We start from the raw sequence: 21,357 nt of genomic DNA on the forward strand, positions 1-21,357 counted from the left end.
CTTTGGGGATGATGTTTTGTTTCTTGCATTTACTCATGAAGTAGATGTCATTGCTAAGTTTTGCTTCCTTTATCCTCATTTCAGACAGCAAAATTCATTATCTTGAAGTGTTATAGTTGTGTTGCTCCCAAGACATTAGTGAGACAAGGTGAGTAAGGTACTATTTTTTATTGGACCAATTTCATCACACACTGCCACATACTACAAAGAAGAAGAAAAAATCAGGAAACATACCCCATGATCATTCAAGGAAACTAAAACAATTTTCAAAACAGAAGTTGGTCCAATAAAAGATATTACCTCACCCATCTTGTCTCTCTATTTATCATGGGGTCAATTGACATTTCAGTTTTCACACTTTTGTTCACAGAGTTATGCCTTCACTATAAACATTCACTCTGTGTGGAAACATTGCATTAAAAGTATCTCAGTATGGAATGGATTTCTAAGGAATTAAAATTTAAGGGCTAGACTGTATCCAGAGGCAGAAGCCCACCATAGAAAAAGTGTAGAGCCCTCCTGGGGAAGAACTGTATGTGTAGGTTTCCCCTTATAAACTAGGGAATTCCAGGAAGTACAGTTCGAGTGTAAAGTAGCAATTGAAACACAAAGCACATTTGAATATTATTTTGGAAAAGGAAAGAAAAAAAATGGTGGCAGAGTGCAGCCAATGGCTCAACTGAGTCACATTCTGTTCACTCTATTCACCCAGTGTCACCAATTGTATGAGCCAGTCCATGAGTTGGAAAGATAAGATAACATACTTTGACTGGAATTGCCTTGGTTTGTATAAAAGGCCCTCACTGCCAATATGATTCTTTTTCATACACATCTTTTCATTACTTTTGATGCACATAATACAGTCAAATCATAGAATCATAATCATAGAATCATAGAATATCAGGGTTGGAAGGGACCTCAGGAGGTCATCTAGTCCAACCCCCTGCTCAAAGCAGGACCAATCCCCAACTAAATCATCCCAGCCAGGGCTTTGTCAAGCCTGACCTTAAAAATCTCTAAGGAAGGAGATTCCACCATCTCCCTAGGTAACCCATTCCAGTGCTTCACCACCCTCCTAGTGAAAAAGATTTTCCTAATATCCAACCTAAACCTCCCCCACTGCAACTTGAGACCATTACTCCTTGTTCTGTCATCTGCTACCACTGAGAACAGTCTAGATCCATCCTCTTTGGAACCCCCATTTGATAGGTAGTTGAAAGCACCTATCAAATCCCCCCTCATTCTTCTCTTCTTCAGACTAAACAATCCCAGTTCCCTCAGCCTCTCCTCATAAGTCATGTGCTCCAGCCCCCTAATCATTTTTGTTGCCCTCCGCTGGACTCTTTCCAATTTTTCCACATCCTTCTTGTAATGTGGGGCCCAAAACTGGACACAGTACTCCAGATGAGGCCTCACCAATGTCAAATAGAGGGGAATGATCACGTCCCTCGATCTGCTGGCAATGCTCCTACTTATGCAGCCCAAAATGCCATTAGGCTTCTTGGCAACAAGGGCACACTGTTGACTCATATTCAGTTTCTCATCCACTGTAACCCCTAGGTCCTTTTCTGCAGAACTGCTGCCTAGCCATTCAGTCCCTAGTCTGTGGCAGTGCATGGGATTCTTCCATCCTAAGCACAGGACTCTGCACTTGTCCTTGTTGAACCTCATCAGATTTCTTTTGGACCAATCCTCTAATTTGTCGAGGTCCCTCTGTATCGTATCCCTACCTTCCAGCGTATCTACCACTCCTCCCAGTTTAGTCTCATCTGCAAACTTGTTGAGGGTGCAGTCCACGCCATCCTCCAGATCATTAATGAAGATATTGAACAAAACCGGACCCAGGACCAACCCTTGGGGCACTCCACTTGATACCGGCTGCCAACTAGACATGGAGCCATTGATCACTAACCGTTGAGCCTGACAATCTAGCCAGCTTTCTATCCACCTTATAGTCCATTTATCCAGCCCATACTTCTTTAACTTGCTGGCATGAATACTGTGGGAGACCATATCGAAAGCTTTGCTAAAGTCAAGGAATAACACGTCCACTGCTTTCCCCTCATCCACAGAGCCAGTTATCTCATAATATATACAGTAACAGCAATACTAAATGAAATGAAAATAGCGGTAGGAATTATAACAGATAATGAAATAAACACATGAAACTCTAAGACTAATGGAGCACCTTGTCACAAATTAATGTGATGTTTATAATTAGGATACAATGTCTTCACCACTGTGACATAAATTTAATGTGTGACTAAGGTTTGAGACCTATGTAATGAGCTTAGAAATTTCATCCAATTACTGTTTATTGTACTCTGGTAGTTTTATTTTATAATTTATTAATTACTTTTTCAACAGAAATACATTCAGATAATCCTGGCCAGCAAGTCTGGATTGCTGGTATACGACCAAATTTCTGTCAGTGCAACAAAACCTCTTTGCATAGTACAAGATTGTGGACAAATAATTTTTAGAATCTCAGTTCAGTGATTGATATCAAAGTGAGTCATGGTAAAAGCTTTAACAGAATTGGGCAAAGCAAAGCAAGATTAAGCATATGTAATATTTTGAGTGAGGGAACTCAAATTTGGGGGTCTGATCACAAACAAGTTCCACCCAGACTGGCTACTTGTCATCTCCTCTTAAATGATACCTTTCCAAACTCTGTGTAGTCCTATATATTCTGTGGAATTTCAAATATATGGAATACTCAATAATGCACAAATTACAATTTAGCTTCCCAACTAACTGTGTATGTGTAATTCATGACACCTTCCCATTCTTTGGGTGTAAATTAGGGCTGGGATCTTCAAAGCGACCTATGGGACTTAGGTGTCCAACTCCTGCTGACTTTCCATGGGAGTTAGTTGACTAACTGCCTACATTTTCATTTGCCTTTTGATTCTTCAAGTTCATATTCTGCAATAATACTTTAGAGACAAATATTTTGCATTTCACAGTTGATTTATCTACTTGATCACTCCTCTTCAGAAACCTTCGATAAACTGGAGTAAAGGTTGAACATAATTTATCACTTAACAAAAAGTTTAAGCCTTCAAAGAGAAGGCTGTTTTGAATTTGCTGTTTTGTCCACAAACACAAGTGTTAGAAAATCTAGATATTCTAATTTGAGGCACTACTTACCTTGCCCTCCCCCCAAAATATAATATGTTCAATGTATTCGAAAGCACAATAAAGCTCATTTAATATCATTCAAACAATCTTAACTCTGCCCCTGCATCACCTGATTAACAACAATGAGAAATTTTGAGACAATGTGATTCTCAAGGAGCACAAAGGACTAAAGCAGCGTCACCCAAGATGTAGCTACATAGATACTTTTATCCCTTGTATATACTTTTGTTTTATTATTTTATTATTTCCTCCATTTTGTTTTTGGCCCCTTTCTATATTATTTATATTTAAGTGCTCAAAGATTTGACTTGGCTTTGGGTAACATCTGTGTGAAATCTAGTTAGTCAACATTCTTCCCATTACATCCCCACCAAATTTTACTTTGCTAAAAATGAAGAGAGCAGGTTTAGAGAAAACGTGCATTTAAAAAATGTAGCTGACAGAGGCCCATTAGTTAGTCTGGTATTTAGCTATTCAGATGCTCCTTCCAAATAGCATGAGCTCAGCAATTATATGATATAATTCCAGAAATTATTTTCCCCAAATGGCAAATTCAGTACTAATGCTACAGACATTATCTGCATCAAATATCATTCCCTGAAGTACTGCCTCCTACTCGTTACATATGCAGGGATGTGATATTTGCAGATTTCTGTGGCTGCAGGCAAGTAGGAGATTCAAGTAAAAAATTTCAAACATGGATCTAAAGTTAGGCACCCAAATTCATATTTAGGCATTTATGTAAAGTTGGCTTCATTGGGAGCTGCAAGTGCTCAACACCTTTAAAAATCAAGTCACTTTTAATTAGATGTCTGAATATAATTATGGATTTAAATGCACATATGTGAACATTTTGGACATATAGTATTTATATTCCAAATAGGCTCCAGTTTTGTTGCCTATTTTAATGTACTGTACAATTCTATTATTGTACGATAGCGCATAATGTACAATATACTATTATTCATTTCATACTATTTCATCTTATTTTAGAGCTCACCTAAAGCAGCCAACCTGTTAGAATTATAATTGCTTCCCGTTGCGTCACATCAGTGCATTTAACGCTGATGATCACAGCATGAGGGCTAGACAGAGAAGATAAATATATTTAGTTAATTTTAAGATTTTCTTTTAATTGAGCTTAGCTATTAATCACACCACTTTCTAAATCTCATTCACATCAGGAAGCAGCCAGAAATATCAATTATTCCTCCCCATTGCCAACTTACAATACCTGTGTTCAATGTCAGCAAATATTAAAGGGTAGATTGTGGCATTTATGATGCAGCTGTGTGGGGAGATGGGGAGAGCAGTACAGAGTTGCAATATCCCAGGGGCGGCAGTGATCAGAGAGTCTATTGAGGAAGGGCATCATCTCTATAAATGCTTTTTTCACATGGAAATATACCCTCTGCTTCATCCGTTAGGTTGGGTTCCAGATCTGTTCCACAGACTTGTAATGTGGGCTATGGTGGGAGCAGCAGGGTCCTGGCCCCAACTCATCTTTGTCCTCTTTTAAGTGTCGCTCTCTCTGCGATGGAGCTCCAGAAGCACAAGGACTGCTATTGTGGAAGGCTCTTGTGCAAGGGTCTCTCACAACTTTGTTCTATGAGCTCATTAAGAGCAGTGCATGACCCTGAGCTGAACTAGGGGCAGAGTCAGGCAATTCTCTCCATGGAAGCCAGGGAGTTTTACCTTAATAGAGCATGAATCAATGACTGCAAAATTCAATTCTAGGATATCAACTCATCGAACTCTCTATATTTGCTGAGACCACATTAACAATAATGATCAACAACTAGACTGTTTTGCTCATTGGTGCTATATTCTCTCTTGCCATTTATGAGCTCCCAAGCATCAGAGCATGGATAGAGCTCATCTTATTTGGGAAGATGATAATTTTTCCTTTAATTTTTCTGTATTTTCTCCACAGACTGGGAAGGAGCAGGGAAAGGCATAATTGTCATGATACCATTGATAAATATTGATCATGCATTGTTGTACAGACCTGTAGCTGAATTATGGGTAGGCATCCATTGACTTAGTAGAGTGATATATTAAAATTCTGTAATCCTTTTAAACAGAGGAAGAGAAGAAAGATTTTCTGACCTCTCACATGCTGGTAATTATCTCTGGGGTAAGAGCCAACTTCGGATGAGTAAACCATTTGCCTTCAGAATGCATCAAACTTCATCAAAGGACAGATATTTTAGAAAGATTTCCTAAGAAGGACAGTCCCTCCCAGATTCTTCTACATCTTCATCTTTCCCACCTACCATTGTGATTGATCATTGATATACTCAGATTGTTCCTTTAACACTTACCCCTTTGTAGGGGATAGTGGAGTCACATCATCCCAAGGGGAGCCTGGTAGGAAAGTCTCTTTGTGCCCTCCTTCCTATGGCATTCAGCAAAGTCCAATGACAATCTCCCTCTCAGCATATTTTTCATAGTTTATCATGGATTTAGGGGGAGATTTTTGTGGAAGCCCCTTGATAAGATATGTGCAGCACATAACTAGACGAACAGATTTCAGGAAATGATAATACAGTGATGTAAGGTTTGTGATTTGTGATATTCACTCCTAGGCCTTGTCTACACTAGTGGTGACATCCAGGGTACATGTAACCACATGACACGATGAAAAGCGAGCTGTGTGCACACTGCACACTGTAGTGACAACGTGCCAGTGAAAGGCTCTGGTGGTGGTGGTGGGAGACAGCAGGGAAAGTCTTTGTCAACAAGGTGGTAGTGGGACCCTACATTGCTAAAAATAGTACTGTAGATGTGGGAGGCACTGCTTGGGCATGTAGAGAGCCATGTCGGGTATATACCCTATGGTTCTGGCATGTTTTTACTCACCTAAGCAGTGTCTCACCATCCACACTGCTATTTATACCCGTGCTAGGAAGGCAGGCAGTGTGTGTACTTTATATGCCACTGTAAGTATAGACATAGCCCTAGACTGAAGTAAATAAAAAATTGCTCAATCGGGGGACTAGTAACATTTTTGATGTTTGATATCTCACACACAGTCAATGAGTGAAACAAACAATAGTGTAGACATTTGAAAAGCCATCTAGCGTTATGCAATATCTATGTTTATTTCAGGGAAGTCACAAATTACCAGAACTTAAAGCTCAAATCATTCAACTGAATTCAAGGCTACACTCCAATCAGCTTGTTCTGCAGCAGAACAAAAGCAAAATTCTGAAGCCATGACAGTTAAGCATCCCCAGGTTAACAATACATTATCATTATTGCAAAGTACAAAAACTTATGCTGTACGTTAATTGTGTTGTTTGAAAACTCCAAAGAAGGGACTGTTTAAACAAATTAGCCTCCCTGAATTCCTCAGGAATCTTCCTGGTTTCATAGCGAGTGACATCACAGCTGCCTTATCAAAGAGAATGAAAACTGCCGTTTTCAGAGAAAGGTGTCATGTTTTATAATGACAATCAATATATACTGACAGTGACATATTGAAAAGGAGTGTGTGTGGCAGATTTCCAAGCATCTCATGGACGTATTGGTTGTTTCAAGTTTTTGTTAAAATATCATTGTAAATATATTTTCCCCAAACATTTTGCGATATCTTCCGTCCCATCCCATTCCCTTCATGAAGATTCATACAAAAGACTTACTTGGATTTTTATAAAGAAACTTCCAGTTCTGCCTTTAAGAGAATCTTCTAAAGCATGCTGAGTGACTTACAAATCAGCAGTCTGGAGCAATGAGGAGAAAACACCGTAGCATCCAAATCATCTGCAGTATCTGAGAAAGAGATGGCACTCTGTGAAAGATACATAAACAGGGGCTACAAAGAGTCCTGTGGCACCTTATAGACTAACAGATCTAACATAAGGTGCCACAGGACTCTTTGTTGCTTTTTACAGATCCAGACTAACACGTCTACCCCTCTGATACATAAACAGGGGCTGAATGTACAGGGGTGCTGGAACAATCTGTATAGTTGGGGTGCTGAGAGCCATTGAACCAAACTCTAAATCCAGTATATAATGGAAACCACTTCAGGGTGTGGTGTAGCCCCCCAGCACCCCTAGTTCCAGCACCTACGCAACTGTGGAACCCCACCTCACGTCTGCGAGCATTCACTCATGGGATGTCCCTCTGACTTCAGTGGGAGTAAGACCCAGATCCTCAAAGTTATGAAATCACATAGAGACCTAAATACCTTCAAGGATCTGGGCCTAAGTGCTCACCGACATGAAGAAAGGTTGCACGGCTCGGCCTACATTGTTTAAACAGCTATAAAACTACTCTGTGTTGGATATAAAAGTGAAGTATTTGTATGGACACTCCGGGTTTACATTATCAGCACTTGAAAAGCTGAGTGATCCCCTCAAGAATGGGAATTTATCCTATAAATCCCAATGAGCTATCTCACACTGATTCTCCTAAGAAAGGTAGAATTACTGACAGTTATGCTGAATTTTTCAATCTGAGTTCATTCACAAGGGCATCTAAACGAAAAGGAATGTATTTTTTCAATAGGTCTGATATGCTTGAAATCACATTTGATTTGAGTAAAAGTCACTTTCTTGAAAAAAAAAATCTCTCATAAATCTTACAATGTCAGGCATCTCTCTGAAGTCTCTGTGAAGCGTGAGTACAACTCCTAATTCAGAACTGTTTCAAAATGGAAAAGTATGTATTTCATTTGACACCACAAACTTTAAATAGCAAAACATTGTGCCCTAGTTTTTACAGTATCCCTACCATACCAAAAATCAGAATGGCTAAGTCTCTTTAATTTCTACATCTAGGATTGACTTTAGTTTCTTTTATTCATGATTTTTAGATCTACAAAAGCTAAAAAAAGTTTCTATTTTTTTCTTTGCTTGTTTTTGTTTTGATTTATTCACCCTTTGGAAAACTGTGCCTGCAATATTTTTCTTCATTTTTTTCCCCTTTATTCTTCCATCTTTTCAAGACAGCCAATACCTTTAACAGGTAATAAGGGTTTGTTTGTTTTTTTTTCATTTCTGCAGCCTTATTCTCACAATAAATTTTCAGTGTAATTAGGTTCCTCTGTTTCTGCCACAATTGTCCACTCTTCATATTATTTGCACCTGAAAGGAATCATATGTGGATCTTACAAACATCTCACTGATTACATCTCAAAAAGCCACAGGATACTCAGCTACAATGCTTTGGTAGCTATTTTAGCTGGGTATTTTCTCCCTGGATGTTTCCTAGCAACACTTGGACAAATATCCGCAAATATTCTAATTCTCTCTCTTCTACCGGATGTTCTTATTCTCACATTGTCCTTCAGACCTCTACAAAAATGCAGGAGGAAATTTTTTTTCCAGTCTATTTGATGCTCTGCTAGCCTTCCACCATAAGTAATTTCTGCTATAATGGCACTGGAATTGTAGACTTTGGCGACATGGGGCTTAAAATGTTGTAGCTATCTAAATCCATGCCTATACTATCACATCCACCATTGCTACTGCCAGTGGCAGTGGTACCAACACTGGGAATATTTAGAGAAAAAAGTGCTAGTGGAATTACAGGTACAGTGACATGCCAACAGAGCTCCTTTGCAAAGAGTGTGAACTTGGCCAAATGTATTTAAAAAGTTTCCCAAGTGTCAGGATCCTTCTTACTTTCAAAATGTAGAGATCTTAATGTGTACTTGAGAGCCTCATTAATTTTAAGAAATATTGCGTAATCCTGCTTTAACTATATTCTGTTCATCATGAAGGAAGATGACATTCATGAATTCCCTCACAGATTCTGTTCAGATGACAGGAAACCATAAAGACCCTGATTCTGATCTCCCCAACACTGGTGTAAATGAGGAATAATGCCAAGGAAGTTGATGAGCCAAATTCTCATTTACACCTAATTTAACCTACTGACTATAATTAAATTACTCCAGATCCAACTATTCATCTAGTGTTTTACTATATTTTGTAGCTGTATTCTCAGGAGTGTCTAAGATAGGTCCCAAACATGAGAGGTGCAGAATAACTATATAGAATATTGAATGAGTGTGTTCAATTCTCATTGAAATTAATATTCAGAAAGGTGTTTTAAGGGAACTGTCCTTAACTCAAGATAGTGTTGTTATTTAGCAGTTACTGCTTTTGCTTGGACAGTTAATGCTATGCATGTCCTCTGGAAATCTCAGCGAAACAAGCTGCATGCATAAACCTTTTGATAACAAACCCCTTTGAAGTCAGGGGAAGCGGAAGATGCCCAGGACAGTGGAGACATTTAGCGCTTCAAATGAGGCACTCAGCACACCGCAATATCATAAAAAGCAGGTCCATCTTCACAGCAGGTGCTAGAGGAGCTCTCTGCTCATGAGTAAAGAAGTGGTAAGGAGAGTTCTCTGCTGTGACTTATTCTGGATTCCAGCCACAAATCCTTTCTCTGGGAAACCCACCCACTCACTCATGCCACTGAGCTATCCTGACACCTGATTAAGCCCAAAGCCTCTTCTTTTGGATACAGCCACAACTCCGGCAGCAGGAAAGTGCAAAACATGCTGGATTTCTGTGGTACTACAATAGTTAGTGAATGTGAACAACCCAGTAGTCATTTTTACTGTACATATGAATTATCACAGTTTATAGCATAGTAAATGTAATGACATCACTTTATAACTGCACAATGCTTAATATAATATCGGTACTGAACTCACTCTTCCTTACTGTGTTTGCTTTCCCAGTTTTAGCAACTTTACCTTCTTTAGCCATATAAATGCAATCAACATCTTAAATTAGTCTGAAAAATACTAGAGTACTTGTTTTCTTTTTTTTAAATTATTTTTAATGTGGCTGGGCCGCAGATCTGGTGCTAGGCATAAACAGACTAAGCAATTGCTTAGAGCCCCGAGCAGCTCAAGGGACCCCCTATTTGCTTTTTATTATAAGAACTTTCCTATTTTAGTATTGGGGGGGGCAAAATATTCCTGTTTAGGGCCTCCAATGTGTTAGTACCAGCTCTGCAGGGGAATCTTCTGCATTCCAGAAGGAACCCTTAACATTTTCCTCCTCTTTATGCATGCTGGCTCCCATGGCCCTATGACAGTGCTACTATCTTCCCCTCACAACTGGACTTGACTGCCCTCCATTTTCCACCAGTGCCATTCCACAACCAGAGGTGTCCATTTAGGGTGATGCAAGGCATTTCTCCACCTTCTCCTCCCCCCTACCCCCAACAGCTGAGAATTCTGCTTCTGCAATATTCTAACTTTATCTCCAGGAGAAAAAGATGTGGACTAGGAACTGAACCCAAGTTTCCCCCTTGCAGAGCACAGTGTGTGAAGAAGCTGCTAATGTTGTGTAAGGGCATGGGAGGAGGCTGGATTGGTCAGAGGGGCACCCTTCACACAGCAACACAGGGCACTCAGAACTAATCAGAACAGAGAGCTGCCTGCAGCAGCCAGGAGCAGGCCCTTGTTTGTGTGCTGTTAGGTGGATGTGAAGTTAAAAATGAAAGAGCTGATTTGTTTAACAGAAGCTCTCCTTGTGTTAACATGAGACCACCATATAGCACACTAACCCTTGGGCACTGGGTGGCTTCTTCAAATAAATTGCATTGGGTATTTTAAATATGCTATCAGAAAATGCTGTCTTATTTAAAAAAAAATAACAACAAAAACAAAACATTAAGCACATAATACCTTGTTTTCCTTATAGCTGGTACAGACTGTTAGTGCTGTGGACAAAGATGAGCCTCCTCGAGGCCACAAATTCTTCTTTGAGTTGGTGCCAGAATTTGCAGTTCATCCCAACTTCTCTGTTGTCGACAACAAAGGTAAACAACTCTGCTCCTGCATGTCATAGGCTTGCCAACTTTGGTTGGATAAATTCCTGGAGGTTTCATCACATGATATTATCTTTAATTAAAGATTAATCTTTAATTCCTGGAGTCTCCAGGGCAATCCTGGAGGGTTGGCAACTCTAGCATGCCATCTCGCTGTTTTCCCCTCATGCCAGAGATCACATCACACTGTCACACACAGTTATTCTGCTCCTCCATTTCAGATAACACAGCAGGGATTCTGACTAGAAGAAATGGATATAGCCGCAGTAAAATGAGTACCTATCTCCTGCCAGTCTTAATATTCGACAATGACTATCCAATCCAGAGTAGCACCGGCACGCTGACAATTCGAGTGTGTGCCTGCGATAGCCGGGGGAATATGCAGTCCTGTAATGCTGAGGCTTTGCTCCTTTCAGCTGGCCTCAGCACGGGTGCTTTGATTGCCATTCTCCTCTGCATCATTATACTGTTAGGTAAGTGATCCTTGTGACCTATATGTAATTTAATACACACGTGCTAGTCACTGCTTTATTGACTGCTGTCACTCTACAAAGCCCTTGATTCGGGTGACTAGAGAAAAGCCCTTAATATGGCCATTTTCCACACTAACTACCTTGTAATAGGGGGGTTTGAATGTGGACTGTAAGTCATTACAACTACTCAAAAGAAAGCTGAAAACCGGGATGAGAATGTCACTGTTTTACTAAGATGTGATATGAGGCAAATAGTAACGTAGGACTAGATTCTGTTACCCTTACTCAGGCAGAGTATTATCTTACTTGACAAGTAGTCCCCCATTTAATGAAGTTGAGTAATGTACCACTCAACAGGAGTACAGATGACAGAATCTGGCTCCTAATAATTAAAAATTAACAATTACACCAGTTATTAAGTCATTTATATTTTCTATATTTTAAAAACATCTGGATAGAAAATATAACGGAGGAGCTATATATATACTAACTTTCAAACATTTGCAAGTGGAAGGGGGTGGGGCAGGTGACTGGTGGGCGTGGAAGGGAGAAGAACAGGGAGAGAGTGAAGGGACAGCCTCAAGGACATCAGGAGATATGCAGGGATTTAGGATGAAGACTGGTGAGGGAGGGTTGGGGAGATGAGGAGGGCGGCTGCCAGGTTTGACAACTGGAGAAAGTGCTGCGGAAGGAGGCACAGGAAGCTGGTAAATCAGCATGAATGCCATGCACAGCTTATGTAAGAGGCACTGAGCACCCGACTGTGAAAGATACTAATTCACGGCAACCTTTGGGAGCATATCAATAAGGGGTCTGCCCTCATAAATGCCTCTGGTTCTTTTCAGTGACGTTCTTAAGCATACTTGAGTAAGCCAGTATTCCTGGCTGACAACAGGAGAAAACTGGAAAAAAAATCTAAAAATGGCTGCTGCACACACAAAGAAACTATGTAGAGCAGAACTGTAGAACCATCGCCATTCAGTGAATCACATTTAAGCATATAGCTCCTGTTCATGTTCTCTCTGTCCTCAGCATGCCCTCTCTTCCCTTTAGTCACCAGTGTTCAAGTTATTGCTCACCAGTGCTCATGTATAAGTTGGCTCATATCGCTGAGCACAAGTGAAACCTATTTCTTAGCATGAGTTAGGCATCCATTTCTACATCTGATCCACAGATGACTTAACTGTGCTGTAACTCCTAGCTACTGGTCTTAGTCCTTTAGCTCCTGCTGTAAAGGCTCACACTTCAGCTTCAATCACTTCATCCAAAGGTGAAAATTGCTATACTAGTATTTCTTGCAGCAGGATCAGTTGTTTAAATAAGTGGCTGTTAGTACAGACCTAGATTCCAAGTCCTGAAGCCACTGAAGTCAATAAAAGTTTTGGTACTCATGACTGTAGGTTCTTAGGGCAATTTTTTTTTTAAGTCTAAGTGACTTAGGCTCCTAAGTCCTATTTTCAAAAGTGAATTAGGCACCTAGGACCCTAAGGGCTGGTCTACACTACAGCTGCCGGTCGATGTAAGCTAAGCAATTTGAGTTACATTAGCCTAATTCAAGTCGACGTAGCTCGGTTCTACTTACTGCAGGGTCCACACTATGCTACATTGATGGGAAATGCTCTCCTGCCGACATTGCTTCAGCCTCTCATCGCGCAGGAGTACAGAAATCGATGGGAGAGCGCTCTCCCGTCGATTGAGCATGTCTTCACTAGACCCTCTAAATTGATGCCGTTGCATCGATTGCAGCAGCACCAATTTAGCTCCATTGTGAAGACAAGCCCTAAGTCTCACTGAAAGTCAATGGGACTTAGGCCATGTATAAACTAGGAGAGCTTTGCCGGTATAGGTATACCAGCATACTATCCCAACAAAACGCTCCCAGTGTGGACACAGCTACACCAGAGTAACCACACTTTTACTGGTGTAGCTTTTTCAGTCCCCATCTCCCAAGTGAAATAAGCTATACCAGCAAAAAGTGTGATCTTTGCCAGTATAACAGCCTTTTTGTGTCTTTTGTCAGCACAGCTATACCTGTCAGAGATGGCACCTATTCATACCCCTGACCAACATAGCTATGCCAACAGAAGCTGTATTATAGCATGCCTGTCACTTTTGAAAATGGGGCCTTAGGAACATAAAGCTTGACCTACACTAAAAATGTAGGTGCCCTGGAGAGACTTAGTTAAGCTGACTTAAGCACCAGTATAGACAACACTAGGTCATAGAGTTTAATGCCAGAAGGGACCACCAGATCATCTAGTCTTTCCTCCTGTATATCACAGGCCTCCACCACCACCCAGCACCTGCACATCAAACCCAACAACTGAAATGAGACCAAAGCATTATAGCCCACAGGAGACTAGATTATGATGTGCCAAAGGCAGAGAACAGGAGGGACCAAGGTGCACCAGTGCCTGAGGCCCCCACAATAACAGGGAAATGATTACATGAGTTATACCTAGATAATGCAGGAAAGTCACCTGCACTTACATGCTGCAGAGGAAGGTGAAAAACCTCTAAGGCTCCTGCCATTCTGACCTTGGGGAAAATTCCTTCTCAACTCTACATATGGTGATTAGACATAGTTAGACACAGAGCATATGAGCAAGAACCAGCCAATCAAGCATGTGAGAGAGAAAATGCTTGGTGCCACCTCAGAGCACTTCCCTCCACATCCAATGTTCCATCTCCAGCAATGGGCATCTTTGATGCTTCAGAGGAAGGAGATTAAAAAAATAATAAAACCTCCCAGAATATATTGGATGAAAAAATCCCTTCCTGACCCCTGCAGATGGCTGGCTGAAACCCTGAAGCATGAGATTTTGGGAATGTAAGTCAAACTGGATGTGAGTCCCAGGGCTGTTGATCCCTGACCCCTACCATCACAAGCAATCCATTATACAATCACACTCATAATTGTCCAGCTTTCTCCTAAAACTAAATTAAGTTGTTTGACCCCACAACTCCTATTGGGAGGTTGTTCCAGAACCTCACTCCTCTGATTGTTAGAAAATTTCTTCTAATTTCCATCCTGAATTTGTTCATGGCCAGTTTACATCCATTTGTTCTTCTATCAACCTACCTACTGCCTCTCAAGGGGGTGCATTTACTACAGTGATTCCATTGCTGTACTATACTATAGTACTACAGCAGCACAGGTGTAGCCATACTCTCACTTATGAAAATGTTACCCCTAATGACTGCATGGCAAGCAGCACAAAACAGAAATGAAACAAACTAAACATTATTAGGGACTATGGTCAAAGAAACCTCCTCTCCAGTGTGGAACCACAAAATGACAAACATTAGGAACAGGATTTTGCTTGACACTGAAAATGCAAATCCTAATCAATAATACATTTCCTTAACTTTAAAATTAGGTATTTGTAATTCTTATATCTGAATCAACATTCACTTTATTATTGTTCAATAGTAGCTTTTCCCTATTTTCCAAACATCCTCTCTCAGTTATAAAATTATTTGTCCATTGCAAATGTGCATTAACTCCATTTCAGTGCTAACTATCTTGTCCATCTCATTATTTAGGCTACACTGCAGCTCATCATCTATTTGTTTTCAGTTTTAGTTGTGCTGTTTGCAGCATTGAAGAGGCAGAGAAAGAAAGAGCCCTTGATCATCTCAAAGGATGATGTCCGGGACAATATTGTGACTTACAACGATGAAGGAGGTGGGGAAGAGGATACCCAGGCTTTTGACATTGGAACACTAAGGAATCCAGAAGCAAGAGAAGAAAGTAAGATGAGAAGAGATGTTATCCCAGAAACTATATTTCAGATAAGGAGGACTGCACCTCTGTGGGAAAACATTGATGTCCAAGATTTTATTCAACGAAAGCTAAAGGAAAATGATTTAGACCCAACCGCACCCCCTTACGATTCACTAGCGACATACGCCTATGAAGGGAATGATTCTATAGCAAATTCACTTAGCTCTTTGGAATCACTTACTATGGATGGCAACCAAGATTATGATTACCTCAGTGACTGGGGACCTCGATTTAAAAAGCTGGCAGACATGTATGGTGGAGATGACAGTGACGGAGACTGAGAAAGTAATCTGTGACTTGGTCAGTGTTAGTGGAGGTAATGTCTATGTTAATAGATAAAGTGGCCTACACTCTCTTACTTGGAAAAAAATACAAAAAATAGGTGTTGTCTTAGTAAGAGTTTGCTTAATAAATAAGTCAACGTAAATTAATATGATTGATTTAAATATAAAAATAAAATCTATACTTCACCTTCTCTGCCTAAAAACCCCTGAAGGAAGATTCTCACCGACAATGAGAAGACACTAAAAAAAGGCTTTTTGTGCCTTTAATAATAAATAGATGGAAAACTTATACTTTTTTTTTTAATTGCTTTGCATCACATTTATTACTAGCTGGGAGATTGTGCACCTGTGTTGTAACATAATCTGAAAAAAGTATACCTTAAAAAAAGGAATTAATATTACTGCCATATTTATTGAGTTAAAGAATGTCTGTGTTGATCCATCAGGATATTTTTATATATGTATATTATATTTTTGTATTTTTATTAAATAAATTAGTATTTATAAAAACATTATTTCATTTACTTTGCCAGTCATAAATTACTGAACAGGAGGAATCGTATGCTGTATGGATTTTTTTTCAAAATAATGTCTTTACATCAGAATGGCTGTACTGTAAAATGAAGAGAAGAAAAAATACATGAATGGGTTTCTCTTTGACAAAGGTACAGTGTAGAAAAAAATAAAAAGCAAATTTTCTGGGTAAGTCCAAATACAGGCAATTATAATAAATGTAGTCTGCCTTCAACTTGGACTGTTCAAAGGTATCAGCATATAGTTTCACTGTTGATTCCACCCCTCCCGCATCCCCATTTACTGGCAGTTGGCCAATAAAAGGATTAAATGCATGAATTACAGAGGATTGAAGAAACCATGAAGGTTTGTTCCAGTAGATATGCTATTCAGGCAAAAAAAAATTACTGTGCTTTTTATATTTTGATGAGAAAGCAAATGTTAGCAATCCAGGAAAGTCTGCTGCAAGCTAATCTTTTTTTTTTTTTTCCCTCTCTCTCTCTTTCTCTTTTTTTAAGCTAATAATGCTTTTTTTAAAACTGAAGGGCAGTTAACAGGAATAAGAAGAAAAAAAATCTTAATAGTTTTAAAAGATTTTAGTGTAGTTTTCCTTCAGATAAAATACCATAGCAAATTGCATGGAATACATTTTTACCACCTGGAACACATTTACGCATTTCATACATCTATGGATAATACTGTGCAATCAGTTTTTAAGCAATGGAGATTTTTCATTGACATCACAGGATGACATGGCCTTATATTAGGGTGGAACTGGTTGCAACACACTAATTAAGGTTGCAGCAAAGGTTTCAATTTAGAAAGAGTTTTAAACCTTCACTTCATTAAAAAAAAAATCATAAAATGGCAAAAAGCAAAACAAAGAATGTAAACTTTGTGTAGCATTTGAATTTTTCAACATGATTTGATGATTTGTGAGTATATACAGAGAAAGTACTAAGAGTTCCAAAATCACTGTGTTTTTAAATTTTCAATGGAATGCCTCCGTTTATTTTTGGACTTCTTTTCCAAGAAATTTGAAGCCCTCTGGGCTTTGCTTCACATGTGACAATTTCCAGAGTATTATATGTAGATAGATAGCATTTTTGCACAGAGTTTATTTTGAACATTTGAAAATAGCTGCAAATATATGCACCAAGACAAGCCTGCATTGAAGACAGAACTGCTGTTGTCATACAGATTAACATTTAGAACTTTGACATGCCAGAGAACCTCACCAACTACTGCTGTCACTTCAGGGAAATTCTCTGGACTGTCAGGCCAGAAGTTCAAATCTCTTTTCTCCCATTTATATTTCTGTGCACTCATTTCACCACCCTCATTTATATTTCACCACCCTCATACTGACCAAGACTATGAACCCCAACCTAGAAGGGAGTCAAGTATGTGCCATTGCTGCATCTACCCACCCGTTACACAAGTATGTTAACAATAAGATTACACAGAGTCACTTCAGGAACAGCTGCAAACAGAATCCAGACCCAAATTTTATTTACTCAGCCATGTTGCTTTTCAGAGTCTTTGTTCCAAAATGTGCGTGATTTGGTTATCATATCTGTAACCACTACACTGTATTCCGCTCCCATACCGAGGGATAGAATCCAGGATCCCTAATCTCCATTTTTCTGCTTCTATTCAGCAAATAACTGTGTAATCCATAGGGAAGTATGTGTCAAGTGCACATTAGTGGCTGTTCTACATTAAGGTTACTCCTGTGGCTCAAATGCTAAAGACGGGACTGGTGGATCAGAAATTGCAGCGTTCAAATCCTGCTGATGACTCATACGGAGGGACTGTTATAGTGGCATGGAGTAGCACTATATACTCCAAATTCATCAAACTTACATTTAGATGTAAAACTGTAAAGGCAACCACGGCAACATTAAGGCAGAATAACTTCCCAAAGGCATGGAACGAGAGAACCACATCTGTTGGCATAAGAGGTCAGTGTTGAGTTTCATAGTCAATTTGATGAAGTTGGGGTACACATTACTTTTCAGTATCTACTGGAAAGGGAAATGAAAGCATAAAGTTGGAGTATAAGCAATATGGAATTAGCAAGGAATGCAGGATGTTTTCCCCTTAACTTCTAGTCTCCAGGATTTTAAAGATTTTGTGTTGGTACTACGTATCGCAAAGCAAATTTAAGTCACTAGAGAAAGATTTTGTTTGTATCAAGTCTGAACACTTTGCTCAAGAAAAACTCCCATTGACTTTGAAGGAAATCTTACCTGTCAGTGGTTAAAGTAGATCAAAAATAAAATGGAGAGCTCATCAGTTTTGTCTTACTGTAAGGGAGCAGGACATTGGCCGTATTGCCTAGCGGTCACAGCTGAGCTGGGGTCCACATGTCAGCGACAGTAGTCTCTGTGCAGGGCTTGGAGGAATTGCTATAGCTGGGTTCAATAAGCAAGAGTTAGGGTCAAAATCAGGCTGTGATCAGAGACCAGAGATCAGAGGTAGTAGCAGGCTAGAGTCAGGAGGTAAGAGTCAGGGTCATGCTGGGATCGGAGACCAGAGATCAGGAGATGAGGTGAGGTCTGGAGTCGCAGTAGGTGCAAAGTCTGTCTTGCTGCCCAGACAACTTCTGGGGGCACCCTCCAGAGTTAAATAGGATGGTTGGCCAATCAGAAGGCTGCAGGGTACTGTCAAGTCTGGGTCCCTTGGACGATATTTCCTGTAAAAAGAACAGGAGTACTTGTGGCACCTGTTGCTTATTCTCCCTGGCTGTGACTCTGCATGGCCTTCGGGTGACACTGTGGGAAAGTCAGCCATCCCAAGCTCTGCAGACCCAGCTTCTAATCCCTATATCCTTACATTACTCCCCTCTCCAAGCACATCCTTCCTCCTGGCGGGCACTGGGCCTGGTTTATCCAGGTGTTGTTGATGAAACCTTGTTACCGGGTATGGGGCATGGACATGAACATTAGCAGTGGGTTCCCAGGATCATTCTTCAGGCCTATAGCTCTCCCACTCAATTAGGTAGTAGAATCTCCCACTCTGTACTTTAGAGATGAGGATAGCAAGGACTATAAATACCTCATGCCCTTGGACCTGGACTGGCATGGGAGGCTGTTGGAACCAATCAGGAAAGGTGTCCTCTATGTAAGGCTTCAGGAGGGATACATGGAAAACAGGATGTACCTTAAGGGATCGAGGGAGCTGCAATTTAAAGCAAGGGTTGATTTGCTGATAGGGTTGATTTGCTGACAAATCTGGAATGGTGCAAAGAACTGGTAGTCTAACTCGAAGGACAGCCTGTTTGTACGGAGGTGTTTTGCTGCAATTTAGACCTTTTGACCTACAGTGAGAGCTTGGGCTTCCAGACATTGACAGTCTGCATATCGCTTGTAGTCCCAATTCATGTCTTAAGTTCCTCCTGTATATGGTGAATTCATTGGATCCAGTCAGCAGCTGCTGGGTTCAGGGATGCTGTGGGCAAGGCTGGGTGGAAGTGAGAGTGGACTCCATAATTTGCGAAGAAGGGACTCTGCCCCACGGAGGTGTGGTCGGCATTATTGTATGAGAACTTGGCATAAGGAAGGAGGGGGAACCAGTTATCTTGGTGATAGTTGACAAAAGCACCATATGTATTGCTCTAATTCTTGGTTCACTCTCTGCCCATCTACCTGATGGTGGTACATGGAGGAGATAAAAGCACAAACAATTAGCCAGAGTAGTTCATGCCAGAACTGCTGGCCTTGGTCTGAGGTGATATGGTCTGGAAGCCCATGAAGACAGATCACATGAACCACTAGAAGTTGAGCTATTGTTGCAGCAGAGGGCAGGCTGTGTTTTGGTCAGTTGGTCTACAACATTCAAGACTACTGTGTGGCCATCAGACTCAAAGAGTTCCAGTACAAAGGCCAGGGTGATAGAGGCCCAGGGTCCAGGTGGGGTCTTCAGGGATACTAAGGCTTTGGGGAGCTTAGCATGGGGCGTGCATGCATGCACACAGGTTTCAAGAGTGAATGTGGACTTTGGCTCAGATACAGGGCCACTGAAGAAACAGGAAGCCATGCAAAAAGTATTAAGGCAGCCAAAGTGGCCTGCAACTAAGTGCCAAGACAGAGATGAAGCACTTCTAGCTAGGGGTGCCTTGGTGGAACATACATGCATCCATCAAGGTAGGTAATCCCATCCTGTGTGGAACAGTCTATTTTTATTCTGGATCTTGTTTACTCAGGCTCTTCCATCATCTCCTGGACTAACAGGTCACCCCATAAAGTGGATGGGATTAGATCAAGCAGGACTTGGTGTATTCTAGCACTAAGGAAGTTTTGACATTTTAGGAGACAGGGTGGTTCTTAGTTAGGTCTCCTCACCCTCTTGATAGTATTCTCTCTTCTGGAATAGGGCATCACCTTTCCCACTCCCAGTTCCCGGGCAATAGGTGATGACAAAATAAAACCAAGAGAAGAATAATGTCCACCTGAGCTGTCTTTGATTCAAGACTTGAGCCTCACTCAGATATTCAAGGTTCTTATGGTCAGAAGACTTTACCTGGGTGTCAGGTTCCCTCAAGATGATGGGCCACTCTTCAAAGGCTGATTTAATTATGAGTAGTTCCTTATCTAACATCTCATAATTCTATTTGGCAGGGCTAAGTTTTCAGCAGTAGTAGACACAGGGGTGCAACACTTTGACCATGCTTCTGAGATACTGTGGCTCCAAAAGCTACATAGGAGGCATTGCCTGGGCTAGGGCCAGATGTGCTACAATGGGAGCAGTGAACTTCAGGTATCCAAACAAATTTGACAGCTTCATGGAGGAGGTTGTTCACCAAGGTTATATGCCCTGAGAAGCCTGGAATGAACTGTTGGTAAAAATTCACAAAGCCCAGAGGCGTTCTGTAACTCCCCAGGGGTCCTGGGCACTCCCACCTGCAAATGGCCTCTGCCTTCTGGGATCCATCTTGACACCCTTTAGGGAAAGAATGCAACCCAAGAATTTTGTGGAGGACAGGTCAAAGGCACATTTTTTCCAATTTCACAAACACACCATACTTCCATAGTCTTTCCAGATAGAACAAATGTGGAAACAATGGTGCTCAGGAAAACTCAAGTATGTCATGAAGATAGAGGACTACATACAGATCCAGAATATCTCTAAATACATTGTTCACAAAGTGTTGAAAGGTCACAGGATCTTTGGTCAGCCTGAATGGCATTACTAAATATTCAAAGTGTCCATAGCAGGTTCAAAAGGCAGTCTTCCATTCCTCTCCTGCCCTGATGCACCCTGTCAGTACTCTGAAGGTCCAGTTTGATTAAAATTCTGGTAGACCGCATACAATCTAGTAACTCTGAGATTAAGGGTGGGGGATATTGAT

The 21,357-nt window shown here is 40.6% G+C and overlaps 1 protein-coding gene across 1 annotated transcript in view; it reads left to right on the forward strand.

Annotated features, from left to right (window-relative positions):
- CDH9 (cadherin 9) overlaps positions 1-15,488 on the forward strand; it is an 85,822-nt gene extending 70,334 nt beyond the window's left edge. Inside the window, exons 9-11 of the mRNA XM_065399551.1 lie at positions 10,821-10,938; positions 11,169-11,420; positions 15,001-15,488. Coding sequence (XP_065255623.1) covers positions 10,821-10,938; positions 11,169-11,420; positions 15,001-15,488 — 858 coding nt within the window. The remainder of the gene's footprint in view (positions 1-10,820; positions 10,939-11,168; positions 11,421-15,000) is intronic.
- Positions 15,489-21,357: the final 5,869 nt, after the last annotated feature.

The sequence above is a fragment of the Emys orbicularis genome, chromosome 2 (genome assembly GCF_028017835.1).
Source record: "Emys orbicularis isolate rEmyOrb1 chromosome 2, rEmyOrb1.hap1, whole genome shotgun sequence".
NCBI lineage: Eukaryota > Metazoa > Chordata > Testudines > Emydidae > Emys > Emys orbicularis.